This window comes from Oreochromis niloticus, linkage group LG7 (genome assembly GCF_001858045.2).
Source record: "Oreochromis niloticus isolate F11D_XX linkage group LG7, O_niloticus_UMD_NMBU, whole genome shotgun sequence".
NCBI classification, from domain to species: domain Eukaryota; kingdom Metazoa; phylum Chordata; class Actinopteri; order Cichliformes; family Cichlidae; genus Oreochromis; species Oreochromis niloticus.
Genome location: NC_031972.2, coordinates 32,920,883 through 32,945,342, shown reverse-complemented (window position 1 = coordinate 32,945,342; position 24,460 = coordinate 32,920,883). Strand labels below are relative to the sequence as shown.

Sequence of the window (24,460 nt, the reverse complement as noted above, 5' to 3'; positions counted from 1 at the left end):
AGTTAAAAATCCAAATCAGTGTTTGTCTGTGTGATCTGGATTTATTTATCACTAAAACTGTCCCACACTTAACCGAGGGCTGACACTGGAGGGTGACTGATCTGAGTTTGGGTGTCACACAGGGGCAAGTAAGTATAGATATTACAATACAAACAGAACTTTTAGAAAGCAATTGACTCGCAGTCCGTTAGACATTAACGTCTCACCAGGCAGGCTGTCATAACAAATTTTACCAAATTAACAAATACCAGAACTAAGGATCTTTTCTCTATTTTTACTTCATTTTATTTTTTCACATCCACTTTTAGTTAACTGTTATTTCCTTGTCTCTTACTGCCACGTTGTACCGGAGCAAACACACATCATTCCAGCTTTCGGTCAGCATCAGGGACAACAACGAGCTCCTGCAGTCAGAGGTTGTGGGACGAACACATTTATGTAACTTCATGCTATAAACTCTCATCTTCTTCAGCTTGGCTGCCACAAGCCCAAACAGATTTAGCCTCGGTAAAGTAACGTCAAGACAACTGTAACGTCTGTAAGCACGAATCACAGGTCATCACAGACTGATGAGTCACTGTATCAAACAAGCACAATCATGTCCTACAACTCCTTGTCTCACAGTGAACGCACTTTTAGTACCTGGCTCCTGTCACTCGATAAACAGACCTTTTTAAAATTATTTACTATCATTTATAGAAGAATTAATATAAAATGTCAGACACTGTCCACTACCTGAAGGTTGAAGTCAGGTGTGTTAGTCTGTATTTCACAGAATGATGTAAAATTAGCAATCAGTGAAGTTTGAGCTCTTCAACTTTGTCAAACCTCTTATTTTGTCTTTATTTGAAGCAGTTGTATAAAACCATGATGTCAGTGAAGCAGTCATATGCAAGCTGGTATGTTGTATCATGGTGACAGTTTTAGTTCCCACACTGGGTTCACTTCTGAAGACTGCAGCAGATTGACGAGACACCAAAAGAGCAGGAAAGCGGAAAAAGAGGTGAGCATCGAACAGACCACACAGAGGTGACACAGTTTAAAAACTGAGTTAACACGATCAACATTGACATTATACGTTTAAATGTTTTGTTTTTTTTCTCATGTGTGTGAAAGCTTATAGTCAGGGTTGGTGTGGGTAAGGCTCCTGTTTTCTCTTTTCTTTTCCCTTCAAACCTGAAACACTTCCAGCAGGTGGCAGCAGCTCCCTGATCCTGGTGCTGAGGAGGCCTCTTCCTGTTAAAAAGGAATTCTTCCTTTTCCTGTTAACATTATAGTCTGAGCAATGGGGGTCTCTCTCTAATAGTTTCGGGGTCTTTGCCATTGAGATGGCAGTTGTTGTTAACTGGTTTGAATGAATTATTCCTCAGCTCTGTATTCCCATCATACACATGGGTTTAGGTTGAGGCAATCACAATATTCTGCTTGATATTTGAAAGCAGACTAACTAATATAAGAGCTGCATTCAAAGAACTCCACAGCTGCTCAGAGTGCAGACAGACAGTTATACTGAGGCCTGTGTGGGGCAGAAGTGTGTGCTGTGAGAGTGGCTTTGTCCTGAAGAAGGGGGGACTTCAAAATCAGGTTTTGGAAGACGACTCCAGGAAAGGCTGGTGGAGAGGCATTTTATCTCCAACCTTTTTAATAATTGGAGGATGTGACAATGGCTGTGGCTACTGCCAAAGTACAAAACACAAAACACAGGAAATCCCTTATGAGAGCCTGGCAGAGATGCCACCCACAGGGACTGAACCAGACATGTTGCACACATACAGAGTCAGTCGAGCTGGTTCAAGTATTTGTAAAAACTTTACGCTGGAATTAAAAACAACATGGTTTTCTTTCCTGATGAGAAACAGAAGGTTACACCAACTAAACCAGCAATACACTTGCCATACAATATCAGCCAGACAACATAATAACACAGGAGTTACCAGGAGATGGAGCGTTGTTGGAAAGATTCACTCAGTATCTTAAATCTTACCCTCCGCCCACTAAATCAGGGCCTCACTGGGATCACAGCGCAGCCAATCAGAAACAGACTCTATTCACAGACCCGAGTGTATGAATCAAATGTGGATGTGTTAATCGTGAAAAACCTTCTAAGCACCAAGGAAAACGCATGTGGATCAAGCTGAGTGGATCAGACAGGAGCAGCCGAACACAAAGAACATAAAGCCCTGCTGAGCCCGATTCTACATGCCCTGAAAGAGTCAGGAGACAAGAGAGGCTGCATTCATTTATTTATTTCAACGTTCAAGGTCAACAAAACTGTAAGTGCTTCAGTAAGAGTTAGTCAAGTTCCACTGTCAAACGTCATCATACTGTACAGTGAGGTTTAGTGCCACAGCATGGATATACATGTACAAAAGCAAATACAAGTGCAATAACAAACAGTCTTAGAATATAAAACATGAATCTAATGCAATGAAGTTTTTCCCACACATTTAGTATTTTTGGCCGGGTGTTTTGGCACTCTGGTATGTCTGCAATCTTATTTATTTATTCTTTATTTTAAATTTTAAAAAAAAATGGTTCATGATACCCAGCTAACATCAACTATCTGCAGTCCAAGAAGCTGGAGTTGGAGTTTCTCGTCCTGACTTCAGGACCAGAATCTGTCAGGAAAAACAGCCGAACGACACTGAGCATCACCACAACAGTAAACTGTGCAGCGAGCCAGCTGATTAGCAGTAGGGATGGGTATCGTCTAGGTTTTATCCGATATCGGCGCCAAACCGGTACTTTTGAAACGGTGCCGGTGCTTAAACGGTGCTCAAACCGGTGCTTAAAGAATGGAGAACACAAACTTTGTCCAAAAACCTCTTATGTTTTTATTTTTAGCAGTCTCTTTTTTTTCTGCAAAATGATAACCAAGTTAGCCTTTGCTGTTGATACAACATACCTCCTTTGGTTGGAACCGGTGCTTAAACAATGGAAAACACAAACTTTGTCCTAAAACCTCTCATGTTTAGCTGTTTTTTTTGTAAAAAGATAACAATGTTAGCCTTTTCTGCAGCTATAGGGCATATATGGTACCACTCTATCAAACAAGAAGACAGCCGCATGTAACTACGACAGTGTTTGCTAGTTCACCTTACGTGCATTAATGTAATAACGTGGTTAGCCTACTCAACGTAAATTACACACGAACAACATGAAGCTACTCACGCAGAGAAGAACGGCTGCTGCTGCTGCCATCATCATCCTCATCATTTCTGCTACGCTGACAGGGCTAGGGGCCAGGACTCTACTCGTCGGGTTCTTGGGGGATGTTGCTAACTCCGGGTCCGATAACAGGCACCACACCCGCAGTAGATGTGCACGGTGTGAGGACTTGCAGCAAGCTATCAAATACGGTGCATTTCTCGGCTATTAAAAAAACGCTATGCGTCGCCAGGTGTTTCATCAGATTCGAGGTGTTACCTCCTTTGCACAGAATCAGCTTAAAGCACTTGTTGCAGGCTGCTGAGTTTGCATCTTTTGCTGTGAAGTACAGCCAGACTTTTGACCGCTTCGCCTTGGGCATTTTTAATCTGTAGCTCTGCTCTAAAAGAACGTATGTACCTGGGCCCGCCTACTATCCTTGGAAACGTAAAATGATTGGCTAGAATCCAAAGTGTATGACATCTCAATTAAAAAAAAGCACCAAAATGTGCGCTGCTTTTCAGTCTGGTTACTACCGTTTATGTCAGATGGCACCGGACACCAGTACCCATCCCTAATTAGCAGTGATCGAACTTTCAAAATAAGAGCACAGAGATCATGAAATCATGGAGTGTGAACTTGTCTCATTGTCTCAGATGGATAAAAAACAAAAAACAACAACAACAAAAAAAACCAAATCAAAAATGAGCTGCGGGAGCCACTAATAAACCTGCAAACTAAAGTGTGTGAGTGGGAAACACTGAAATACATGAATAAAGTACATTAAGATAAAATTAAGCAGTGTATTAAATAGTTGTAGTAGTTTTTAAAAGAATTTAAAGTATTTTAAAGAAGGTATTTCTATTTTCTTCAGTACAGCTGAAGAGCAGATAGAAAAGATTTGTGGGTTTCCTGCCTTCCCGTGCAGACTCTTTCTTCCACTGAAGAAATACATTTGCTCCCCATGCTGACAGATAAACTCTGTTTAACATTTAGATCTACCTTCAAACATGACTGTGGAGGTGGTGTGAACATGTAACTCAGTGGGTCTGGAGAGGCACGAGTTTCGTTTAAGAAAGGACTCTGAACGTCCTGCCGTCGAGGGGTGACACCATCAGCCGTGCTGAGCCCGGGGAGTGCAGAGGGCGCCACTTGTTCCTCCAGAGCACCGTGAAGAATCTGGACACGAAAAGGATGCACGCCAGCACCAACAGCACAACTGCAGAGAGAAAACAAGCAGGGCAGCCGGTGGTTAGGTCGGCCAAGGCTGGACATTAAATTAACTGAACTCCTCTCTGCCTCTGTTCACTGAATAAACTGATGATTCTTGTGACACACAAGTTTATTATATTTGTGTTTCAGGGGTGACAATAAAAGATTCACTATTTTATAAAGTTTACACATTTCTAGTAGTTCATAAGCAGCGTTTCAGTGGAGAAAGCAACTCATTTTCTCCACTGCAAATCTTTTCCATGCATGAAACACCCGACTAATATTCAAATGGAACAGAAATCCCAAACCAAACAAAACAAAAAATACTGGCTCATTAATAATCATTATTGATAGATAAGTATTGCTGAACTCACCCATAAAGATGGCGTTTGGAGTGGGATCAGCTGGGTTGAAGTGCTTGTAGACGTTTCCGACCAGAGCCACGATCACCACCGGGTAGATTGTGAGGATGTTGCGCACCCAGCGGTCCAGCACCCAGTTCTCCAGAATGAACCTGCCATCATCAAACAGCTGAGACTGAAGCACAGTGCTCACACAACATTTCACCTCTCCTACTATCGCTGCTGTTATAAGAAAGCTCAATATGGACTGCAAAAATTATTTACTTTGTAAATTCTGAAAAAGCTAAACCAAACTGGCTCATATTAGCCATCTATGCACCGGCCAATGATCAGTGAAATCCAAAAAGAAAAAAGAAACAGAATACATTAAAAGTTTACTGTGTAGCACTATAGTAACGTCACACTATTAAGCATTAGTAAGTGGTTAATTCATCATTTTTATATATACGTGTTTCTGTTTACTATTGAAAGAAACTGTTTGGAGATTCTCTCACAGACTTTTGTTCAGTGAATGTGTGTCGTTCTTATACCATCAGTGTTTTGGGTTTTTAGAATCACAAAAGATGGAGGGAGATCACATAATTTAAGTGGCTTGTAAAAGGTTAATTTTAGGGCAAAGCAAACCTTTGCTTTTGTTTTAAAAAAAAAAAAATCAGATTTAACTGGTGAATCTATATTTGATTTTCTTCTGTCTCCCTGATCATAGAAATTATCTTCAAGGTAATTTCTTGTTAGCTCCCACATCCCTGTGCCTGAACGTCATCCAATCAGAGCTTACCATGCCAGCACCTCTGCAAACAGGATGCACAGTGACGCAGTTGCTGCCGTGCTCTTATCCACACCCCACAGGTGGAGAACTACAGAGAAATTGATCAGAGAGGCGATAGAAGTCCATGTAGTGTAGAGAGCCAAACCATTTTGGACCTGAAAAAAAAGAAAATGAGACAAACAGTATATCTTACTATTGCCTATTGGGGACAGAGCTGACACTCATCTAACAAGTATTTGCTCCCTTCCATGAAATTAGGAAGGGGGCAAATACTTGCCATGGGTATTTCAACATATTTGCCACGGGTATTTTAATATAAACATTTGTCTGATGATCTGAAACACTAAAGTGTGACAAATATGCAAAAATCAAAGAAATTTTCACACTGACTGTGTCCTACCAGTACTCTGAGAAAGGTCAGGTCTTTGCGATGGTACGTCTGTAACCAGAGTCCGTAGTAATCTGTGGCAAAGCAACAGAAGAACAGAGCGCTATAGCCAGAAACCGCTATCAGGATTAAAACGACCAAAGACGCCAGCGTCATCCTGGAAGACAGAGAAACAGAAAGAAACAATGAATGCAATAAATAGGGGACAGAAATGGCTCTGTAGGTAGAGTGGTGACCCCACGATCAGAAGGTCGGGAGTTCGAGTCCACTGAACGGCTACCCTGAGCAAGGTGCTGTCCCTACACACTGCTCCCCGAGCACTGGATTGGTGGCTGCCCACTGCTTCACTGAGTGAATGGGATTAATAAAGTATAGATTATTAAGTCACAAGGTCAGACATCAGAGAGACAAAGGGGCAACAATTCCTTTTGTTATTAACTGACTGGTGCGTCCACTTTGTAGTAACTGAACATAATTTACCACAGTGACTTTCAGGCAAACTGAGCTTTCAGTACGTAATTGCATGTTCATTATTTGCATATTCATATTATTTACACTGCATTTTGGTCATTCTTATTTCATGCACTACTCATTATTCACAAACTCACATAAATGCTTCCATTCACAAAGATCTCAAAGGATATTTCTTTGCCTTTCTGCAGATATTCATAGTCACCTTGATATTTAGCATACTTTGGCACAGCTATCAGTATGATTCTTTGCACATCCATAATAAATCTTAATCACTAAGTGCGGTGATTTATTGAAACGTGCATGCATACAGGCTGTGCATTTCTAATGAGCCTTAAAGGCAATGTCTGTTATGGCCATTGGCCATCTTTAATCTTCATGTTTAAGGACACTCAAATCTCTTTGGATGTTTCTGCCTTTTGTTCTGTTCTCTGTCCAGATGATTCCACACTGCTTCAGTAATGTTGACATCCAGGCTCTAGGCAGGCCAGTCTCTGTGTTTTTCCTATTCAGGTATGTTTTTAGTCTACTGGGAGTGTGTTTCAGATTCTTTCCATGATGAAAAATCAAGTCGTTGCCAATGACATGATTTTTTTGGATGGTATTACTTGATGGATCAAAATCTGCACATTCTGAACACATTTCTGCGTTCACAATTCCATCAATTTGGAAAAGATTCCCAGCATCACCAGCTTAAATGGAGCCCCAAACCATAATAGAGCCCCCCACCAGATTACAGGTGGCTGTACACACTCATTGTTGTACCTCTCTCCTGTCCTCCTCCATACATATTGATAATGAGCTGAACCAAAATCTTGGATACAAGTTTAGATTTGGATTCACCACTCCATCAGACCAGTTCAGACCAGTTCAGTCTAGTTCTTGTGAAATCTGGCATATGTCATCCTTTTCTCCTTCTCTTCCTTTCATAAGAATGGCTTCTTGGCAGCCACTCTTCCACTGAGACCATTTCTGATGAGGCTTCAGCAAACAGTGGATGAATCAACTGAAGTGGTAGATGCATGTCTACTGTGCAAAAGGCTTTTGTCAGTACTGTATGTTTATTGCAAGTACCGCTGTGCCACATGAGAACTAAGAAACGTGAGAACTACTTTATTATGTTTTCTTCTCCGTGGTGGCTGGAACAGCACGTCATTTCATGCTGCATTGCACTGACTATTGTTTTGTTAGTATTCACAGTATAGGATGATCATCCTAAATTTCTGACTGTCCTGTCTGAATTTTTGTTTGGTCGCCAAGTGTTACAAAGTCCGAAATAGAGGACCCACTGTTTTGGAGCCATCATCAAAGATATAACTTCAGTTCTGGCTCAAACGAGTTCCAGTTATTTGCATGACTCAGTCTGGATGAACAGCTCGTCCTACAAGTGCTCGTGCTCTGCTAGTAACACATGTGGAATTTATTCCAGTCTTCACAGACACTCCTGGTCTGGAACCATCATTTGTTTTTCCAAGAGCACAACGAGCCAAAACACACCTGCGAGGTCTAACCCACCAGTAGGGTGATTAGAGTGTATCAGATGAACTGGAGTGCTCAGCATATGTGAGTACTACTTCAGGAATGTTGAAAATGCTCCAGTTTACGATTTCATGAAGCTTGTGGAACAATTTAAACCATGTGCTGCTCTTACTAAACCTTTTTCTCTTTAACTAAACTTTAACTCCAGGGTCCATCCCTTCTTATTATGTCTCTGATATGACCACATGTATAATTTAACTGTGTTGAAGTTTTCAATTTTGTACTGTTCTGCAGAAAAATAGTAAAAACAAATTTAACTCCTAGTAAGCAGAACCCAGCCAGGGTGGAGCCAAAAGCCACAAATGGATAACTGCTGAGGTACATTAGGAAAGACATGCAGTGTTAAATCAAATATGTAGAATAAGATATTCATGCTGGATCGGCTGGAGCTCTTGTAAACAGCAGACAATGTATCAGCTGATATTAGCCATCCAACAATAAATCAGTAATGGCATAAGTGAACATCTTAAAAGTAAAGGCGAGACAGGAGACACAAAAGTTCAACTATGAGTGTTATGAGTTTGTCCACCGCACTCTGCAACTTTCCTGTTAGGAATGCCACAAACACAACAGCTAGCTGCTCCAAGCAGACTCAGGCAGTGTGGAAATGAGTAATCTATAACTAGATCACACCTGCATTGTCATATTATATTAACGTAAGGACTCATTGGATTTTTAAATCACTAACCATTGATATTTGTCTAACAAAAAAATCCTAAATCAATCGGGTTATAGCAGATATACTGTGTGTGCGAGAGACAAATTGAAAGAGAAGCAAAGACAAGAGCACTGAGCGGTAACCTGCTGCACATCCTTTCCAGCTCAATCTCTGACTAGGGTAATTAAGGATAGAGATGGAAATGTACTAATGAGTGAAGAGAATGTGGTGAGAAGATGGAAAAGTACTCTGATGAGTGCATAAATGAAGAAAATAAGAGAGAGAGAAGAGAACAGATGGAAAGTTAGTGATTCATGAATGCATAATTAGTAGGGAGGAAGTGAAGGCAGCTATGTAGAGGGTGAAGAGTGGATAGGCAGTCAAGCACTTGGGAGACAAATATAGAGAGGCAAGGACATTTACAAAAGAAGGATTGTGGATATGTTGGATAAAGATGTTGAATATGGATCTAGGGAGTTTAGGGACAGGGTGAGATGGAGGTGGATGTGGTGACCCGTGAAGGGAGCAGCCAAAAGAAGCATAAGAACAAGTAGTAGTAAATAAAATGAAGACATACTCTGCGTCCCACAGCAGGAGCCAGATTATGTTCAGCACCATGTTGGAGAGCCAGCAAATATAGAAGCCGTAGGGCAGCAGACACTGAGCCCAGGATCTATAAACAGAGAGAGAAATATCAGTTTCATCCTGTGTGTTTAGTTTTAGTCCAGCTGTTTTGATGCTAGCTTACCCTCTGCATGTGTATGAAGTGATATAAATCACCATCAGGGTGAGCCAGGTATAGATAACGCCCCAGATGGAGAAGGTCCAGCCAGCTGGAGTGATGCCTGTCTCATAGCGGGCTGATACATTTCCTGTAGAAGTATGAAAGGGACCTGGAAAACAGACAGAGAGAGAATAAACAAAAGTGCATTGGTGGGGTCTGCATTCCACTTCCAGCTGGCTGTGTTTACAGGTGCAGAAAAGCAGAAAAGACGAAGATGGAAGAAGAAAACTGATGTGATGTGACTAGACGTTACAGGTAGAAATGGAGAAGAACAGAAATACTTCAGCTGGAAATGTCTGGAAAGAGATGAAATGTGTGTGAAATGTCATAAAATGTAAATTAGCCACATCTTAAATGCAAAGAAAACTAAAGAAAGTCCACATTTTGTTTGTACGTGTTCCCTTTGAGCCTTTATGATTACTCAAACATAAAGACTTTTAATAAGTAGTTAAATCACTGATGAATAAAAAGCTCCAACAGAAAAAACTGTCCCTTTGTCATTTTGACTTAGCATCACAGAATTCTGAGAACGGCTCTTAATTGCCCCTTGGGGATAAATAAAGTCTCTCTGATTCTGATTCTAGTTTCTAAAAACTACCTCAGAGGAAAAGATCTCAGGTTAACAGGGAGACAATGTTCCGGTTTATATGACTTCTTAAGTCTTTGTTTAGTTTAGTGTTAAGTCTCAGTTGCTGCAGCTCTAACAGTGTTTCTTCCACCAGCTGGTACTCCTAAGCAGAACTCAAACTTAAAGCAGATGCAGAGCTGCTGCCATGTCCTGCCACAGCGACGCTCGAGAGCAGAACAAGGAGTACAAGAGGCCTGCTGCAGTCCAAGATGGAGGAGTTTCTGACTCACTTGAGGAGCAGCTGATTATTATGCTCAGTTATGTGTCAGTCACAAAAAGGCTTGGCAAACACATATGCATTCAATTCATATAACAAAACGTGCGTTCCTCCTTTTGATGCGTGCACACATAACAACCTTCTGCCATAAAAAATCTAAATCTGTCCTAAACACTGTGACTTCTGGGTGCTCCGCTTTCCTCCCACAGTCCAAAGACATGACTGTAAGAGGCAAGGCTGTAGGTGTCAACATGAATGTGGATGATCGTTTCTCTGTGGTGGCTCTGTGACGGACTGGTGACCTATGCAGGGTCACCTGTCCTAGGTATAAACATCAATGTGTCATAATTATGAGGACTTCTTTTTGCTTTCATTAATGTAATGCACTTCTATTTTAGCAAGCAGGCTTAAATTTAATGTGTGCGTTTCAAATTACCTCTTTGTCTCAAGCTCACCGTTTCTCTGCTGCAGAGTAGCTCTTACACTTTTTACATGAATCACAGTGCCTGCTGTTCCTAAAATCTCTGCCATAATGACTTAATATCTATCATTACATAAAACAAACGTTCGCAGTAAAAACTGTGATTAAAATAGAAAAAAGGTGGATACATTGTTACTATTTGCCAGCTCACTGAGGAAGGAAATGAGTCTTATCCATGTGGGAGCCCAGCGGAGCATTTTCTCTGCCACACCCTGAATATATATATAAAAATAAATAAATAACTGTTGGATCTTTCCCGTCCAGCAGAACCAGTGGGCGGAGGGATACCACAGTCACTATTCCTCCACTATTTATTAGGATAAAATAATAAAAACTTCGTACTAATAATTGGTTAATTTGAGCCCCCTCTCATAACTATAACAAACTCTGGGAAGTTTGTGAGCTGTGTTATTGTTACTCCTGCCAGTTAGCAGAACCAGCTATGTAAATGCGCAGTCCTGGAAATGACGGCTCACTGGTTTGTGTAACAAACGTTGGTGACATTACATAACAGCTGCAGTAAACAGTTAACAAAACTTCTGAAAACACAGCTTTTGTGAAGGCAGAAAACTAAAACCAGAAATAAAACACTGAGAATGTACCACCGTGTGCAGTTTTAACAGTTTTGCAGTTATGTTTTTAATCTTTTTCGAGCTCTGTGAAACTCACTTCTTGAACAGCGATATTTCACCTACCTTTGCCCGCTCCGGCCAAAGCGTTAAAGACTAAAACGGCAACAAAAACCACCGCACACAGGATTATGACGAGAATCCGCATAATATTGACGTCCTTCATTTTGTCTTTCTCGCTGTTTCGTGCCTCTGTGTGTCCTCTTCAACTGTCAGGGAGCAGCGGACAGAGCTAAACAGACCCAAACGTGCCGCCTTCACGTGCTCCACGTAAACGCCCACAGCCTTAGAGGGGAAAAAGGAGAAGAAGAAATGCAAAAGTGTTGTGCTCACGTTTCAACACAGGTAGACCTTCACTTATATATTACTGTAAATGTTATCGATAGGTTAAACTAAAGTAACTGCATCGTAGTATAATATATAATTACATATATAAGAACTTGCAGTGTAATGGCGTCCTCTTCAGGCGGACCGTGAACATGATCCAGCTTATTGAGCATGTTTCACAACTTAACTGAAGTTTAAAAGTTGTTCAGCATCATTTTTAGATACATAGTGTGACACATAGTGTCCGTTGAACTGGTTTATAACAAAATAGCGAGTTTCCCCCCTCATATTTACAGCCCATCATACAACAAATAACGTTTATTGATTTTGTTCTGATACGCTTAATCAGAGGCATGGTGCAAGGCTGTGCATCTACTCACAACATTCACAATCTGTCTAACCTGAACAGTATTTCCATCAGCACGTCGGAGGAAACAGTAACAAAACAGTGGGATCTGCACATGTTAGTAATTACATTAAACAGCGAAAACAATAAGTGAACAACTGCAAACTTCCAAATACAAATCTGTTTAAAAGAACAATTCCTGGCATTAGCATTAGTTGAGAACAGATTTGTAATATGATTTGAATAAAAATTAAAAGATATAAATTAACTTAATGAGCTTTTTTAAGAATGAATAGATGAAATGTTTGAGTCTACCCCTCTGTCTCTAGCCCACTGTTGCTCTGCTGAACAGAGCCGCTCTTACTCACCACACTAATTGTTTGGCAGTTCTAGTAAAAGCTGCAGACTTATAATCGGTCCTTTTGAGCCCCTTTTTATAACCGAGCACCACAGGGAAGTTAGTGATTCACGCCACTTCCCAGAAGCAGCTACGTAACAAATGCGTAGTCATGGAAATGACAGCTCATTGCTTTGTGTAACATAGCTAGGTGACATAACAGCTGCAGTACACGGTTATAAAAGCTATGAAAATACAGTTTTTGTGAAAATGCATCTTTTAGTGATGTTCGCCACATTTCCACTGAGTTCCTGTTAAGGGCTCGAGCCCCTAGTGTCCAGGCATTCCAGTATCTGTTCGCGGGCAGTCGTGTTATCATGAACTCTACTGCTAGCGTTGCCCTGAGGCAACAAACCACATTTTCATGCCTCACACTGGCCCTTCAAAAAAACTTTTTTTTTCTTCAAATAATGCTACGAGGCACATCTCTTTCCAATAAAATGATGAGTTGAAGGTGGTGTGACTTTAAGTTTGGGGTGGGGGGGGACCCCTTTCTGCAAGATGAGACATCTCCATTAGGAGGTAAGATAAAGATCACTATTTTACATGTTTATAGTGAAATAAATGTATATAAAAATACTTGTATGTGCATGAATATGTTAAGAAGTATATTTGATTGTTTGTTCTACTTTTTGAAATTTATTTATACATTAAAACTGTTAATTTTCATTTGTTGCCTCAAGGCAACACTGTGTAGTTAGCCTAATTTTTTTCAGGCAATATAATGCATTAGCATATGTGTGTAGAGATGTGTTTGTGTGCATTTATATGATCATAGTCAATGTTTTTTACTTTTACTTTACTTTTTTTTGAGGGACACTTAGGAGGTCAGGGGTCAGTTGGTAAAGTAATTGTGTGTGTGTGGACGTGTATTACTTATTGTTGTGGGGACACAAATCTGTTTACACACTCACATTGTGAGGTCTCACTTACTTTATGGGGACAAATTGGAAGGTAAATCATAAAATTTTAGGGTGAAGGCTTGGAACAGGGTTAGGGTAAGGTTCAGGCAGGGACTTGTGATGGGTAGGCTCAGGATAAGTCTCCAGGAAATGAATGTAAGTTAATGTAATGTCCCCAAAAGTGATGGAAACACATCGTGTGTGTGTGTGCGTGTGCGTGCATGGGGTTAGGGTCAAATGTTGGATGTACTTTGGTGTTTTATTGTTCTGTGAAATGTTTACATTGTTTATTTGTTCATCCTTGTTGTGCTAATAAAACATATTATAGAATAACTTGGTGTTTGACTACCCTTGTCGCACAGTGTTGCCTTGAAGCAACAAACCAAAATAAGTAAAAACATTAGATATAAAAACACAAGGAAACATCAGAAATCAGTTTCTAGCAGATGATCAGCAACTGGTTCATTTGTGCTGCCAAGTGCAGTTAGCTTCTTCAGCCAGTAGGTAGGTAGGTGTGAATCATGTCTGGCTCTGGTGCTGTCCAACTCTTCATACTTCATACAATCTGTCTGTCTGTCTACACTGAAGGTCTGCCTGCACTGAGGACACCTGTAGGTTTCAGTCTGATCCTTTTCATCCCAGTAGCTTTTAATACAGTTCATACAGTGGTTGTGTCCACAGGGAATAGTCACCGGGTCCTTCAGGAGAAACACTCAAACATATTGAACAGCAGAATTTGTTCTGATCCAAATGAATAGTTAGCGCTGACATTTCACCTCTCAGAAACAAGGAGTGTAAGAAACTTTATCACAGAGAGGAAAGAGCAAGTGGATTTTCAGGTCATGGCTGATACCTGTGAGAGGAATAGTTTGAGTGGTGATAAAACTGAAAGCACATTTTGTTTTCCATGTTTCAGGTCACAGCTTGTCATGCATCAATAAACCAATAGCATTTGTTCTGACTAAATAATAGTGAATAATAGTATAACCTTCCAGCAGCCATGTCTTCGTGGTGTTACTACTACTACTAAAAGAAATCAAGACTGACGCACATGCCTTTGAAAAAGGATCGTGTTTTATTTACAGAGGTTCCATCAGAATTAAAATACAAATGATTTATAGACTCCACAGGTGGAGCATTCATTCAGAGCTCGAGGAGGACAGTTGGAGGCCCTGTGTGTGTGTTTGTAAGTGAGCATCGTGTGTGTGACAGCTTTGGCAGAGAGGGGGAAAGTCCTTGGATGCATCTTCAGCCTCCTCCTCATCCTCCCCTTCGTTCTCCTGCTCAGTGACTCTCGCCTTTCTTCCCTACGACCTGTGTGGGGACAAAACATGGGTGAGTGTCAAACACTGCTCTACACAAATGAGCACAGGCTGCTGCAGCTGCTCCTCACCCTTTTGAAATCGTTCATGTTAGTGGCCTGCACCGGAGTGCCTATGAATGTCAGGTAGTTGATTTTTGTCGTCTCCTCGCCTCCTTGGTTTGACTTAATGAACAACTGAAGGGGAAAAAAAAGAAAATGCATTTAACAATTCAACAAAAACACACAAAAAATGTTTTTCTTTAACTATTCATTGATTCTGCCAGCGTGCAATGTGTCCATAGGGCAACCCTTCCCAAGCTACTTCTCCAAATTCCTCCAAGAGGGAAGTCTTTTTCCTATAACTCACAATTGTGGCGACTATCCCACAAATAAACCTCTAAAAGCTTTTCCCCCACCTACAGGATCTACTTCTACAGGGAGTGCAGAATTATTAGGCAAGTTGTATTTTTGAGGAATAATTTTATTATTGAACGACAACCATGTTCTCAATGAACCTAAAAAACTCATTAATATCAAAGCTGAATGTTTTTGGAAGTAGTTTTTAGTTTGTTTTTAGTTTTAGCTATTTTAGGGGGATATCTGTGTGTGCAGGTGACTATTACTGTGCAGAATTATTAGGCAACTTAACAAAAAACAAATATGTTTTTTGTTAATATGATTTGTTAATATATACCCATTTCAATTATTTATTTTTACCAGTGAAACCAGTATAACATCTCCACATTCACAAATATACATTTCTGACATTCAAAAACAAAACAAAAACAAATCAGCGACCAACATAGCCACCTTTCTTTGCAAGGACACTCAAAAGCCTGCCATCCATGGATTCTGTCAGTGTTTTGATCTGTTCACCATCAACATTGCGTGCAGCAGCAACCACAGCCTCCCAGACACTGTTCAGAGAGGTGTACTGTTTTCCCTCCTTGTAAATCTCACATTTGATGATGGACCACAGGTTCTCAATGGGGTTCAGATCAGGTGAACAAGGAGGCCATGTCATTAGTTTTTCTTCTTTTATACCCTTTCTTGCCAGCCACGCTGTGGAGTACTTGGACGCGTGTGATGGAGCATTGTCCTGCATGAAAATCATGTTTTTCTTGAAGGATGCAGACTTCTTCCTGTACCACTGCTTGAAGGTGTCTTCCAGAAACTGGCAGTAGGACTGGGAGTTGAGCTTGACTCCATCCTCAACCCGAAAAGGCCCCACAAGCTCATCTTTGATGATACCAGCCCAAACCAGTACTCCACCTCCACCTTGCTGGCGTCTGAGTCGGACTGGAGCTCTCTGCCCTTTACCAATCCAGCCACAGGCCCATCCATCTGGCCCATCAAGACTCACTCTCATTTCATCAGTCCATAAAACCTTAGAAAAATCAGTCTTGAGATATTTCTTGGCCCAGTCTTGACGTTTCAGCTTGTGTGTCTTGTTCAGTGGTGGTCGTCTTTCAGCCTTTCTTACCTTGGCCATGTCTCTGAGTATTGCACACCTTGTGCTTTTGGGCACTCCAGTGATGTTGCAGCTCTGAAATATGGCCAAACTGGTGGCAAGTGGCATCTTGGCAGCTGCACGCTTGACTTTTCTCAGTTCATGGGCAGTTATTTTGCGCTTTGGTTTTTCCACACGCTTCTTGCGACCCTGTTGACTATTTTGAATGAAACGCTTGATTGTTCGATGATCACGCTTCAGAAGCTTTGCAATTTTAAGACTGCTGCATCCCTCTGCAAGATCTCACTATTTTTGACTTTTCTGAGCCTGTCAAGTCCTTCTTTTGACCCATTTTGCCAAAGGAAAGGAAGTTGCCTAATAATTATGCACACCTGATATAGGGTGTTGATGTCATTAGACCACACCCCTTCTCATTACAGAGATGCACATCACCTAATATGCTTAATTGGTAGTGGGCTTTCGAGCCTATACAGCTTGGAGTAAGACAACATGCATGAAGAGGATGATGTGGACAAAATACTCATTTGCCTAATAATTCTGCACTCCCTGTATTGTATATACTTGAGGATTTTTGCCTTTTGCATCACGGCCTCTTCTGCTGCTCATTAACAACCTTCTTAAAATACATTTCTAATGCATTAAGATCTAACCGCAGTAATGTTTCAGAGGTACTGTTGGTAGTTGGGTCCTTACTGTAACACTCTGTACGTTCTGAAACTTGACGTAGCGCAGAGGAATCAAACCGTCTTCTTTGTAATCTTCCTCAGACAGCTCCAGAGTCTGAGTGGCTTCGCTCCGCTCTGCGTCGTCAAACCCCATCGACCGAGGGAGATTGATAAACACCTTCACCACCTTAGGGGCTTGGGCTGACAGAGAGTGAAAAATAAAGAAAAAAATGAGACACAAAAGGAAGAAGATGATTTTTTTTATCACTCGAAAACTGACAAAGTTCATGTCAGCGCCTCCAGATGCTCCAGAGGCTGTGACTAATGTCAGCAGGAGAAACACTCACCAAAGTCTGAGGACAGTAGTTTCATAGAGAAGAGCTTCACAGGCTGATTGAAGGCGATCGTTATCAACAACTGGACAAGATTTAAAAAGGAAAACATCCATCAGGTTGATGGGCCACATGTAACAAAGTTTATTAAGGAGGTAAACAGAGAATGAGAGCAGACTAAGGGTTTCAGTTAGTTTTAGCTTTGTTTCAGTCTCCTGAACAAACCTGAGAGTTTCAGATTATTTTGTATTGTTTGAAAATGTCTAAATGTCGAGTCTGTTGACTTTAGACATTATGATATGGGAGGGATTTGTTAAATCAATAAATATAATCAGCAAAGCCTCTCGTGCTGGTTATGTTGTCTGAAATGAAGATATTTATTGTATATTTTTGTTTCATTTTTTTAAACGCACAATACGTTTTAGCTAGTTTACATTCCTGTTTAAAAGTGTCATGAACATAAAGAGAAGAAAAAATCAAAATTCAGGGTCATTAAAACCATATGCCAAAAATTTCTCTCTTGAGTATTCAGGAGACAAATATTAGAAAGAATAAGAAATACGTGGGGAAAAAAAAAAAAGATCAGGAACACCACTTTAAAAGTATCATGATTATCCAAATATTTCATATGAGGATAAACCCCTGAAAATGTGTCGTCACATTTTAAGAGGTCCAAACAAATTAAACATGTTTTTAAGAGGCAAGTCATCTATTAGGCATTCTCAATGTGAAACCAGCTTCTTTGAGGCAATAACATCCAGGCTGAGCGGGGTACTGATTTCGTGAGAACTTTAAACTTGTAATGTTTAAACTTCCCGCGTGAAGCGAAAACTCGAACCTGTTCATCGCAGTCAGACTCCAGGTAGGACGAGTCTTTGATCAAACAGTTGTCGAAGCCGCAGTCGTCGCTCTCGTTGAGGCACTCGCAACCGGCTTTGTTCACAAAAGGCATGAGGTCCATCTGAAACACAGCAGAGGAGGCAAACTCATTTATTCAGTTCAAACTTCATGTACGGCTCGATATTTATGAAGCCTGATTCATCGTAGTGGTTCATGTGTGTACTGCAGCAGGTTTACATACACATTTATTTAACCTTTTCATTCATCTGTGGCATAGCTTGCACGTGTTTTCACACAGAGTTGGGCTATTTATGGTATTTTTCTATCATTTTTTACTGAATCAGAGTATTACTGTCGAATCAGTGCTTACATCGGTTTAGTACAGAGTACGGCTGGATGATGTTTAGTTTTTGAAACGTATGAGTGGATTATCAAGATAAGATTAGACAGTATTATTAATGGTGACATGATGTGGTGGTGATTCATCTGAACACTAACTCAAACTTTAAAGCTACATCTTAACTTATAATGTCATAAGTGGCAACAGGCGACAAAGTCCAGGCGCTGTGAAGAAAGAAAGCTGACAAAACAACGCTTTTTATCATAGATAGCAGTTTGTTGGTCTGTTTTTGTGTGGACTTTGTATTTTATAACTTTATCTTTTATTCAAACTGAACTATTAAAACACAGAAGTTACACATTAAGACAAAATAATTTATTTGTTTAGGAAGCAGTGGATGAAACAGCTCCTGTGTCAGGTGAGGTAAAACACACATTTGTGTCAATAGTCTGGTGGTTTAGCGCAGTGACTTCAGTTCCTTGTTGGAAAGAGCTGCCAGCACTGGAAAAAGTGAAAATGTTATGCTGTCTGCTTGGGGGCGTGGCCCACTGCCATCTACCACAAATAACACACCAACACTGATGAGAACCCTCAGCCTTAAGGGTACTAAAAAAATGTAAGAATGTCTTATTGGGTTTGATGAAAATTGACATAAGAACTATTAAATATGAACTTTAATCCCTTTTTATTTTAATTAAAGTTCATTTTTAAAAAACAATGCTATCCGACATGCTGCTTTTCTAAATAATACCACAATGAATATATATCTTACACTGAAAAAATACAGAAATATGGGACAACTGGATTGACTCACACCTTTACTGGTAGTCAAGTTGGCTCATGATGCACTGGTCCAACTTTTTCAAATGCTGATGTAGAGTACTGATCAATAATCACCTTAGATCAATAGCTTTATTTCTCACTGTGAGGAAGAGACTGTGAACCATTCTTTACACCAGGCTCAGCTTAAACAGCTTTTCTAACTTTGTAAAATAACTCAGGAGAAATGTAAACATAGGGGAACGTACTGAGCTGGCATTCGTAAGCAAAAGCACATCCCTAAAGGAGACAATGACTAATGACCTTTTCCCTAACTTCGTGACTGCTGTATTCAACTAGCAATAAATGCACAGATTATTTCTTTATTTGAGCACTGCGGATAGCCAGCGGACAATCAAAAGCCATCAGGAACATTATCCACTCACATATCCCTTAGGAATGTCGGAGTCCTCGCTATTTCCAGGGTCGTTCTCTGTGTGCTGTTTGATCTTCTCCTCCAGACCTGCAGCGTCTGCCCCCTGGTACTGATCGACCCGCACCCGGTTCCTGAAGAACAGGAACGTTGGTGTCGCTGAGATGTTGTTGGCTGCGGCTGTTGCCTGGGGAAATTAGAAAAAAAAAATTTAAATTCAGAATATAATCAGACTTTAGTGCCACTAAACTTGCGTGTTTGAGTCTCACTATTGACCGGCACCACGCATGTCTATTATTTCATAACCTCTGACAGAAGCATACATTTCTGCTGCTCTGACTCAGTCTGCAGAGGATGATGATGACGACTTCAGGGATTGAGGACGATCAGCAATATTGTCAGTTAGGTCACATTTAAGTTTGAGCTTGTTTCCCATTAACAGACGAAAATCAATATTCATACTAAATTTGGTCTGCTTCCCACCCCCTCCCCCTTTTGGTTGTTTTACTTTTTTGTATTAATTCCATGAAACCATACAAATCAGCCATCAGTATGACAATTGTTTGACTTATAGGCCACCAATGTATCCCATCTGGGCTGAAATTTGGAACTTTTTAAATTTTTTTGTAGCCTTTTTGAGCCCTCGTGACTTCATAAGTGCAGGAGACATCCCAATTAATGTGGTACAACTGCTCTGTGGGCTTGCTTGTATTGTTGTAGATCCGTCAGCTGGCCATGGAGAATAGCAAAGAGTGTTAAAAAGAATGAGTCCTTGTAAATCTCCCATAGATGACATTTTTGCCCAGTCTTTCTTATTGTTCAATCATGAACTCTGACCTTAACTAAGGCAAGTTAAGGTCAACCTGAAGTTCTTTAGATGTTGTTCTGGAGTAATTTTGCTGCGCTGGCCACTCCTGAGAAAGTTCAGCACTGTTCCGGGTTTTCTCCATTTGTGGATAACAGCTCTCACTGGAGTCACAAAGCTTTCGAAGTGGCTTTTTATCCTTTTCAGACGGACAGACGTCATTGACTCTGTTTCTCAGCAGTTCTTGAATTTCTTTAGCTTGTGGCATGATGTCTTGCTTTTTGAGATCTTTTATCTTACTTCACTTTGTCAGACAAGTTCTATTTACATGTCTTGACTCATCAGGTCTGACAGTAATTCAGCCTGGGAGTGGCTAATGAAAATGAACAACGTGGTGAATCAGACTCACCTGACAGACGTGAACATCTACTTCGAGGAAGACGACCTGTGGGTATTTGTTACTCAACATGTTGAAAGCTGGAGCTATTCTGATGCATGGCCGGCACCTGAGGAGGAAGGACAGAGCAGGTTAGCAGTCAATTCTAGTCTCACGATGGATCACTGCATCAATTGTTGCAGCACTTGTCCTGCAAGATGTGATGAATATCTGCCACACACAATAACACTGCTCAGTGAAGCTAATACAAGCTTAACTTGCTCCTTTATTTATTATAATATCATAAAACCCTTTAGTAGAATGTAAACTAATAAATGAATTACAAGTTTTAATGTTGGTCTAAACTTTTCATTTAGACCTTTTGCTGCTGTTGTGGGTACTGAGTTGTGCTGAGTTTACCCTCAGGACAAGAACCTAGCATTATCATCATTTAATAATGCTAGGTGTGGCCCAAAAGAAAGACATAACCTTTAACTTTAGATACTTTAAACTGATTATCATCACTATTGATCTGCTGTCTTTTCATCAGCTTAACAGGCCTACAGATCAATCAAAGCCTCTTACAATCAGATTGTACATAAATCACACAAAGACCTGAAAACCCGCACGTAACAGATGATTTGTTATGCTAGTGGTAGTAGTTCTGCTTTACATGAGGACAATGCTACAGTAGAGCTCATTCTATTTAATCAGCCAGCTCACTCACACACCTCAGCAGCCAAGTTGCTGTAATACTGCCGTGTCATTGTAAGCAGCAGCGCTAGTGAGCTAACGCCTAGCTCACTGCTACCATAACGCTAGCATGCCGGCCGTAATTACAATACAATAAACGCTGCCGGTGAGAGAAATATTCAGCTCATGTCACCTCCTCAAAGCAGCTAAGCGACTATCCCTGAATGTTCTCAGTCATATCCCGAAACTAAGGATTAAGTCTCGAGGGGCCTGAGCTTACCCGGCCATTGTGAACTTCACCACGGCGAGCCTGGAGCCGGCGGCAGCTAGCTCCGGCTGGAAGTCCGGGTCGCTCCCGATCACTTTAACGCCTACCATGGTGCAGTTTGCTGCTGCGATGTGAGGCGGTTACCCGGGTGGTGTTCAGAGCGAACAAACAAGGCAACCTAACAAATATACGGTGTTTTGTTTTTAGCCTTCTGTCGGTGTGTTAGCCGACTAGCCGTCCGGTTCCGAGCCACACACTACAGTTTCAGTGCGTTGCTCCAGGATGTGACTCGTGATTGGCTACTACACAACCGGAAAGGTAGGGCTTTCTTCTTCGTCCTCACCGAGTCAGCTTCCGTACGTTATACTGGCCTCAACAGGTTAAAGAAAGAACAACAAAAATCTTAATTTTTAGGGAAAAAAGGAAATTCAAATCAAATCAAACGCTGGTCTCATAAATCTTACAAATTCAGTAAGGCATAAATGAATGAATGAATGAATGAAGGACAAAAAAGGAAAATGTGCTTTTTGATCCAAACCTCACATGTTGCAAATTTCATTTACTTCTCACCACTGAATTTTGTAGAAAAAATAATGGACTGCTCTATAAATTTAGCTAACTATATATGCAGTGCAAAATGAAAAATAACATGGCCATTAATGCAGTAAATAAAATTAAATCCACATACATACATACAATACATTAATTAAATTAAAAATTAAAAAAAGAAAAATGAATGAAATTAAAAGGCAAAGTACATGAACAATAAAGAAACAATGAACAAATGAAGAACATGATGAAAATAACAAAAATGAAATAATTAAGAAAAGACAATTAGAAAAAAGAAAATTCATCACAACACACTTTACAGACTCATAAATGCTAACATTATTAGTAGTAGTAGTATTAATATCATCATCATCATCATCATCATCATCATTATTATTATTATCTTAGATATATTTCAGTTTTTACCATTTTTTAGCCACTTTTAGGCCTTCATAGTAAATAGTAGGTCGGGTGTTATACATATACAAATAAAAAAACATCATTATAATGAGTATTTGTAGAAGAGCTGAGCCTCATATTAAACCAATCAAAAAAGATTTGTCATTGACAGGGAAATAACGCGCATACATTTGATCTTTAAATATTTTTTATACTTGCTAATCTGTAGAATCTCTTTAGGTGGCACTGCTGTACAACAACGGAGGAGACAATCATTGCTGGCAAAGTATTTTGATAACATAAAAAGGCACCAGAAGCATCGGCAGCAAGTAAACCCTCAGATTAAAAAAAATAAAAAAATAAAAAATATTAAGATATTGTTAAACACAGCTTTTGGTGTAATGTTGTCCCATTACACTTTCCCATGGAATTGCACTGGGTTTTAAGAATTGAGAGTTAGAGTGACACAGTGACTTAGGCTTTAAATCAAAGCTAAACATACAGTGCATCTCACTGAAACTCCAAAATCATGGTTAATGTAACAGTTAATGTTCAATAGATGCCTTTAGAGTGAAATAAATGAAGTATAACACAATTATTATGATGTGCTGACAAAGAAACTATTTTTACAGATCAATCAGAGCCTTCACTTTAATTTTAGTGTAAGTAAAAAAAAAATCATGTACAGAATCACCAGACAAATCTGATAAAATCACCCAACATTTGCAGTTTGATTCAGAAATTACACTTCTTCAAGCCTCTCTCTTTTAATGTCTCTGTTATTATTCATTTAAAGGATGTGAATGGTATTTGTAGTTTTCTAACCTGCCAAAAAGCCTTTCACTGGGGCTCAAGACTTTTGCACAGTACTGTAAATGCCACTTCCTGTTTGAATTCTTTGGATCTTATCAAACTCAAAAGTTATAAAGCAGTCTAATTGTCTTGTAGATACTGGATGATTAAGTAATACAGAAAAATGTATACGGGTGTGTCAGTGTGCTGCCTCATAATGATTCACAAAATTAGAAAAAGTTCAATAAAGGCATTCACTGAGTTTTTATAGGTTTGTATTTTCTAATTAGTTGTTATTGTAATTTTGATTTGAATTTGTGGATTGTTGTTTGAAAATGTTTATTTTGAAAGTATTTTTCATTAGTTTCACTGTTAGTTTTAGACTTTTTAATTATTATGGTATAGAGAACATGTAAAAGGTGCAAGATTTAGGAAACTCAGACTCAGTTTATTGTCTAAACTCACAATAAAACCACAGACATCAGTTTTCACTGAAGAACCTCATCAGGCTTTGACAACTAAAAAAATACTGAAAATACTAAAACTAAGGACATTTTTTAAAAGGTCTTTTAAATTCTTTTAAAAGGACATCTTTTACTTTTATTTTGGTTGTTTGTTTCACATCAGATTTTAATTGTAATTGTAATTGTAATGAACTATAATAAATTTGGGTATCGTCATGTAAATATAAACTGCCAACAAACATTTGATTGAGAAGCAATGAATGTGGCAAGCTAGGTGTCATCGGCCTGAAGCACACCTGCTTGCTCACAATGCCGGCTTACCTCATTTGTCTAACATTAAAGTATAATGTTGGACCTGTGCTGACTCATTTTGATATGGGCCATCGCAGGCTTGCTAAGGCCCCACCCCTCATCAGGGCTCTGGATAGTCTTTAGAAGTAAGCGGATCAATCAGGACAACGATGCCAATGCTGGTATTGGTATGAGACTGATACCAGTGTGATAGGACTGATACTTTGTTTTTTACCTATTTTTGTCTTGACTGTCGTGTCTGTTTAATTTATAGCTGCAGCACATTTAAATAACACAACATTAGTCCTCTTTGTAAATGTAAATGTGACAGGTACGTTTACATTACAGGTTTTCAAAAACAACAACACCTGCATTAAAAGTTGAAAGTTGTGTTTTGTTGTGTAGTTATTGTGGGAAGTAAAA

General features: G+C 39.9%; 2 protein-coding genes across 2 annotated transcripts; both read right to left on the bottom strand.

The window, feature by feature from the left end:
* Positions 1–3,620: 3,620 nt before the first annotated feature.
* On the bottom strand, positions 3,621–12,433 carry LOC100693225 (uncharacterized). The gene is made up of 8 exons (XM_003440194.5): positions 12,327–12,433; positions 11,352–11,570; positions 9,295–9,439; positions 9,124–9,219; positions 5,891–6,035; positions 5,500–5,645; positions 4,734–4,873; positions 3,621–4,366 (listed from the first exon to the last, which is right to left on the bottom strand). The coding sequence occupies exons 2-8, from the start codon at positions 11,449–11,451 to the stop codon at positions 4,218–4,220; spliced, it is 921 nt and encodes a 306-aa protein (XP_003440242.1). The 5' UTR covers positions 11,452–11,570; positions 12,327–12,433; the 3' UTR covers positions 3,621–4,217.
* A 1,876-nt stretch (positions 12,434–14,309) lies between these two features.
* On the bottom strand, positions 14,310–21,864 carry txnl1 (thioredoxin-like 1). The gene is made up of 8 exons (XM_003440060.5): positions 21,555–21,864; positions 20,615–20,711; positions 19,414–19,587; positions 17,867–17,989; positions 17,044–17,113; positions 16,725–16,897; positions 14,651–14,755; positions 14,310–14,571 (listed from the first exon to the last, which is right to left on the bottom strand). Exons 1-8 carry the CDS (start codon positions 21,650–21,652, stop codon positions 14,542–14,544), a joined length of 870 nt encoding a protein of 289 aa, XP_003440108.1. The 5' UTR covers positions 21,653–21,864; the 3' UTR covers positions 14,310–14,541.
* Between the last annotated feature and the right edge of the window lie 2,596 nt (positions 21,865–24,460).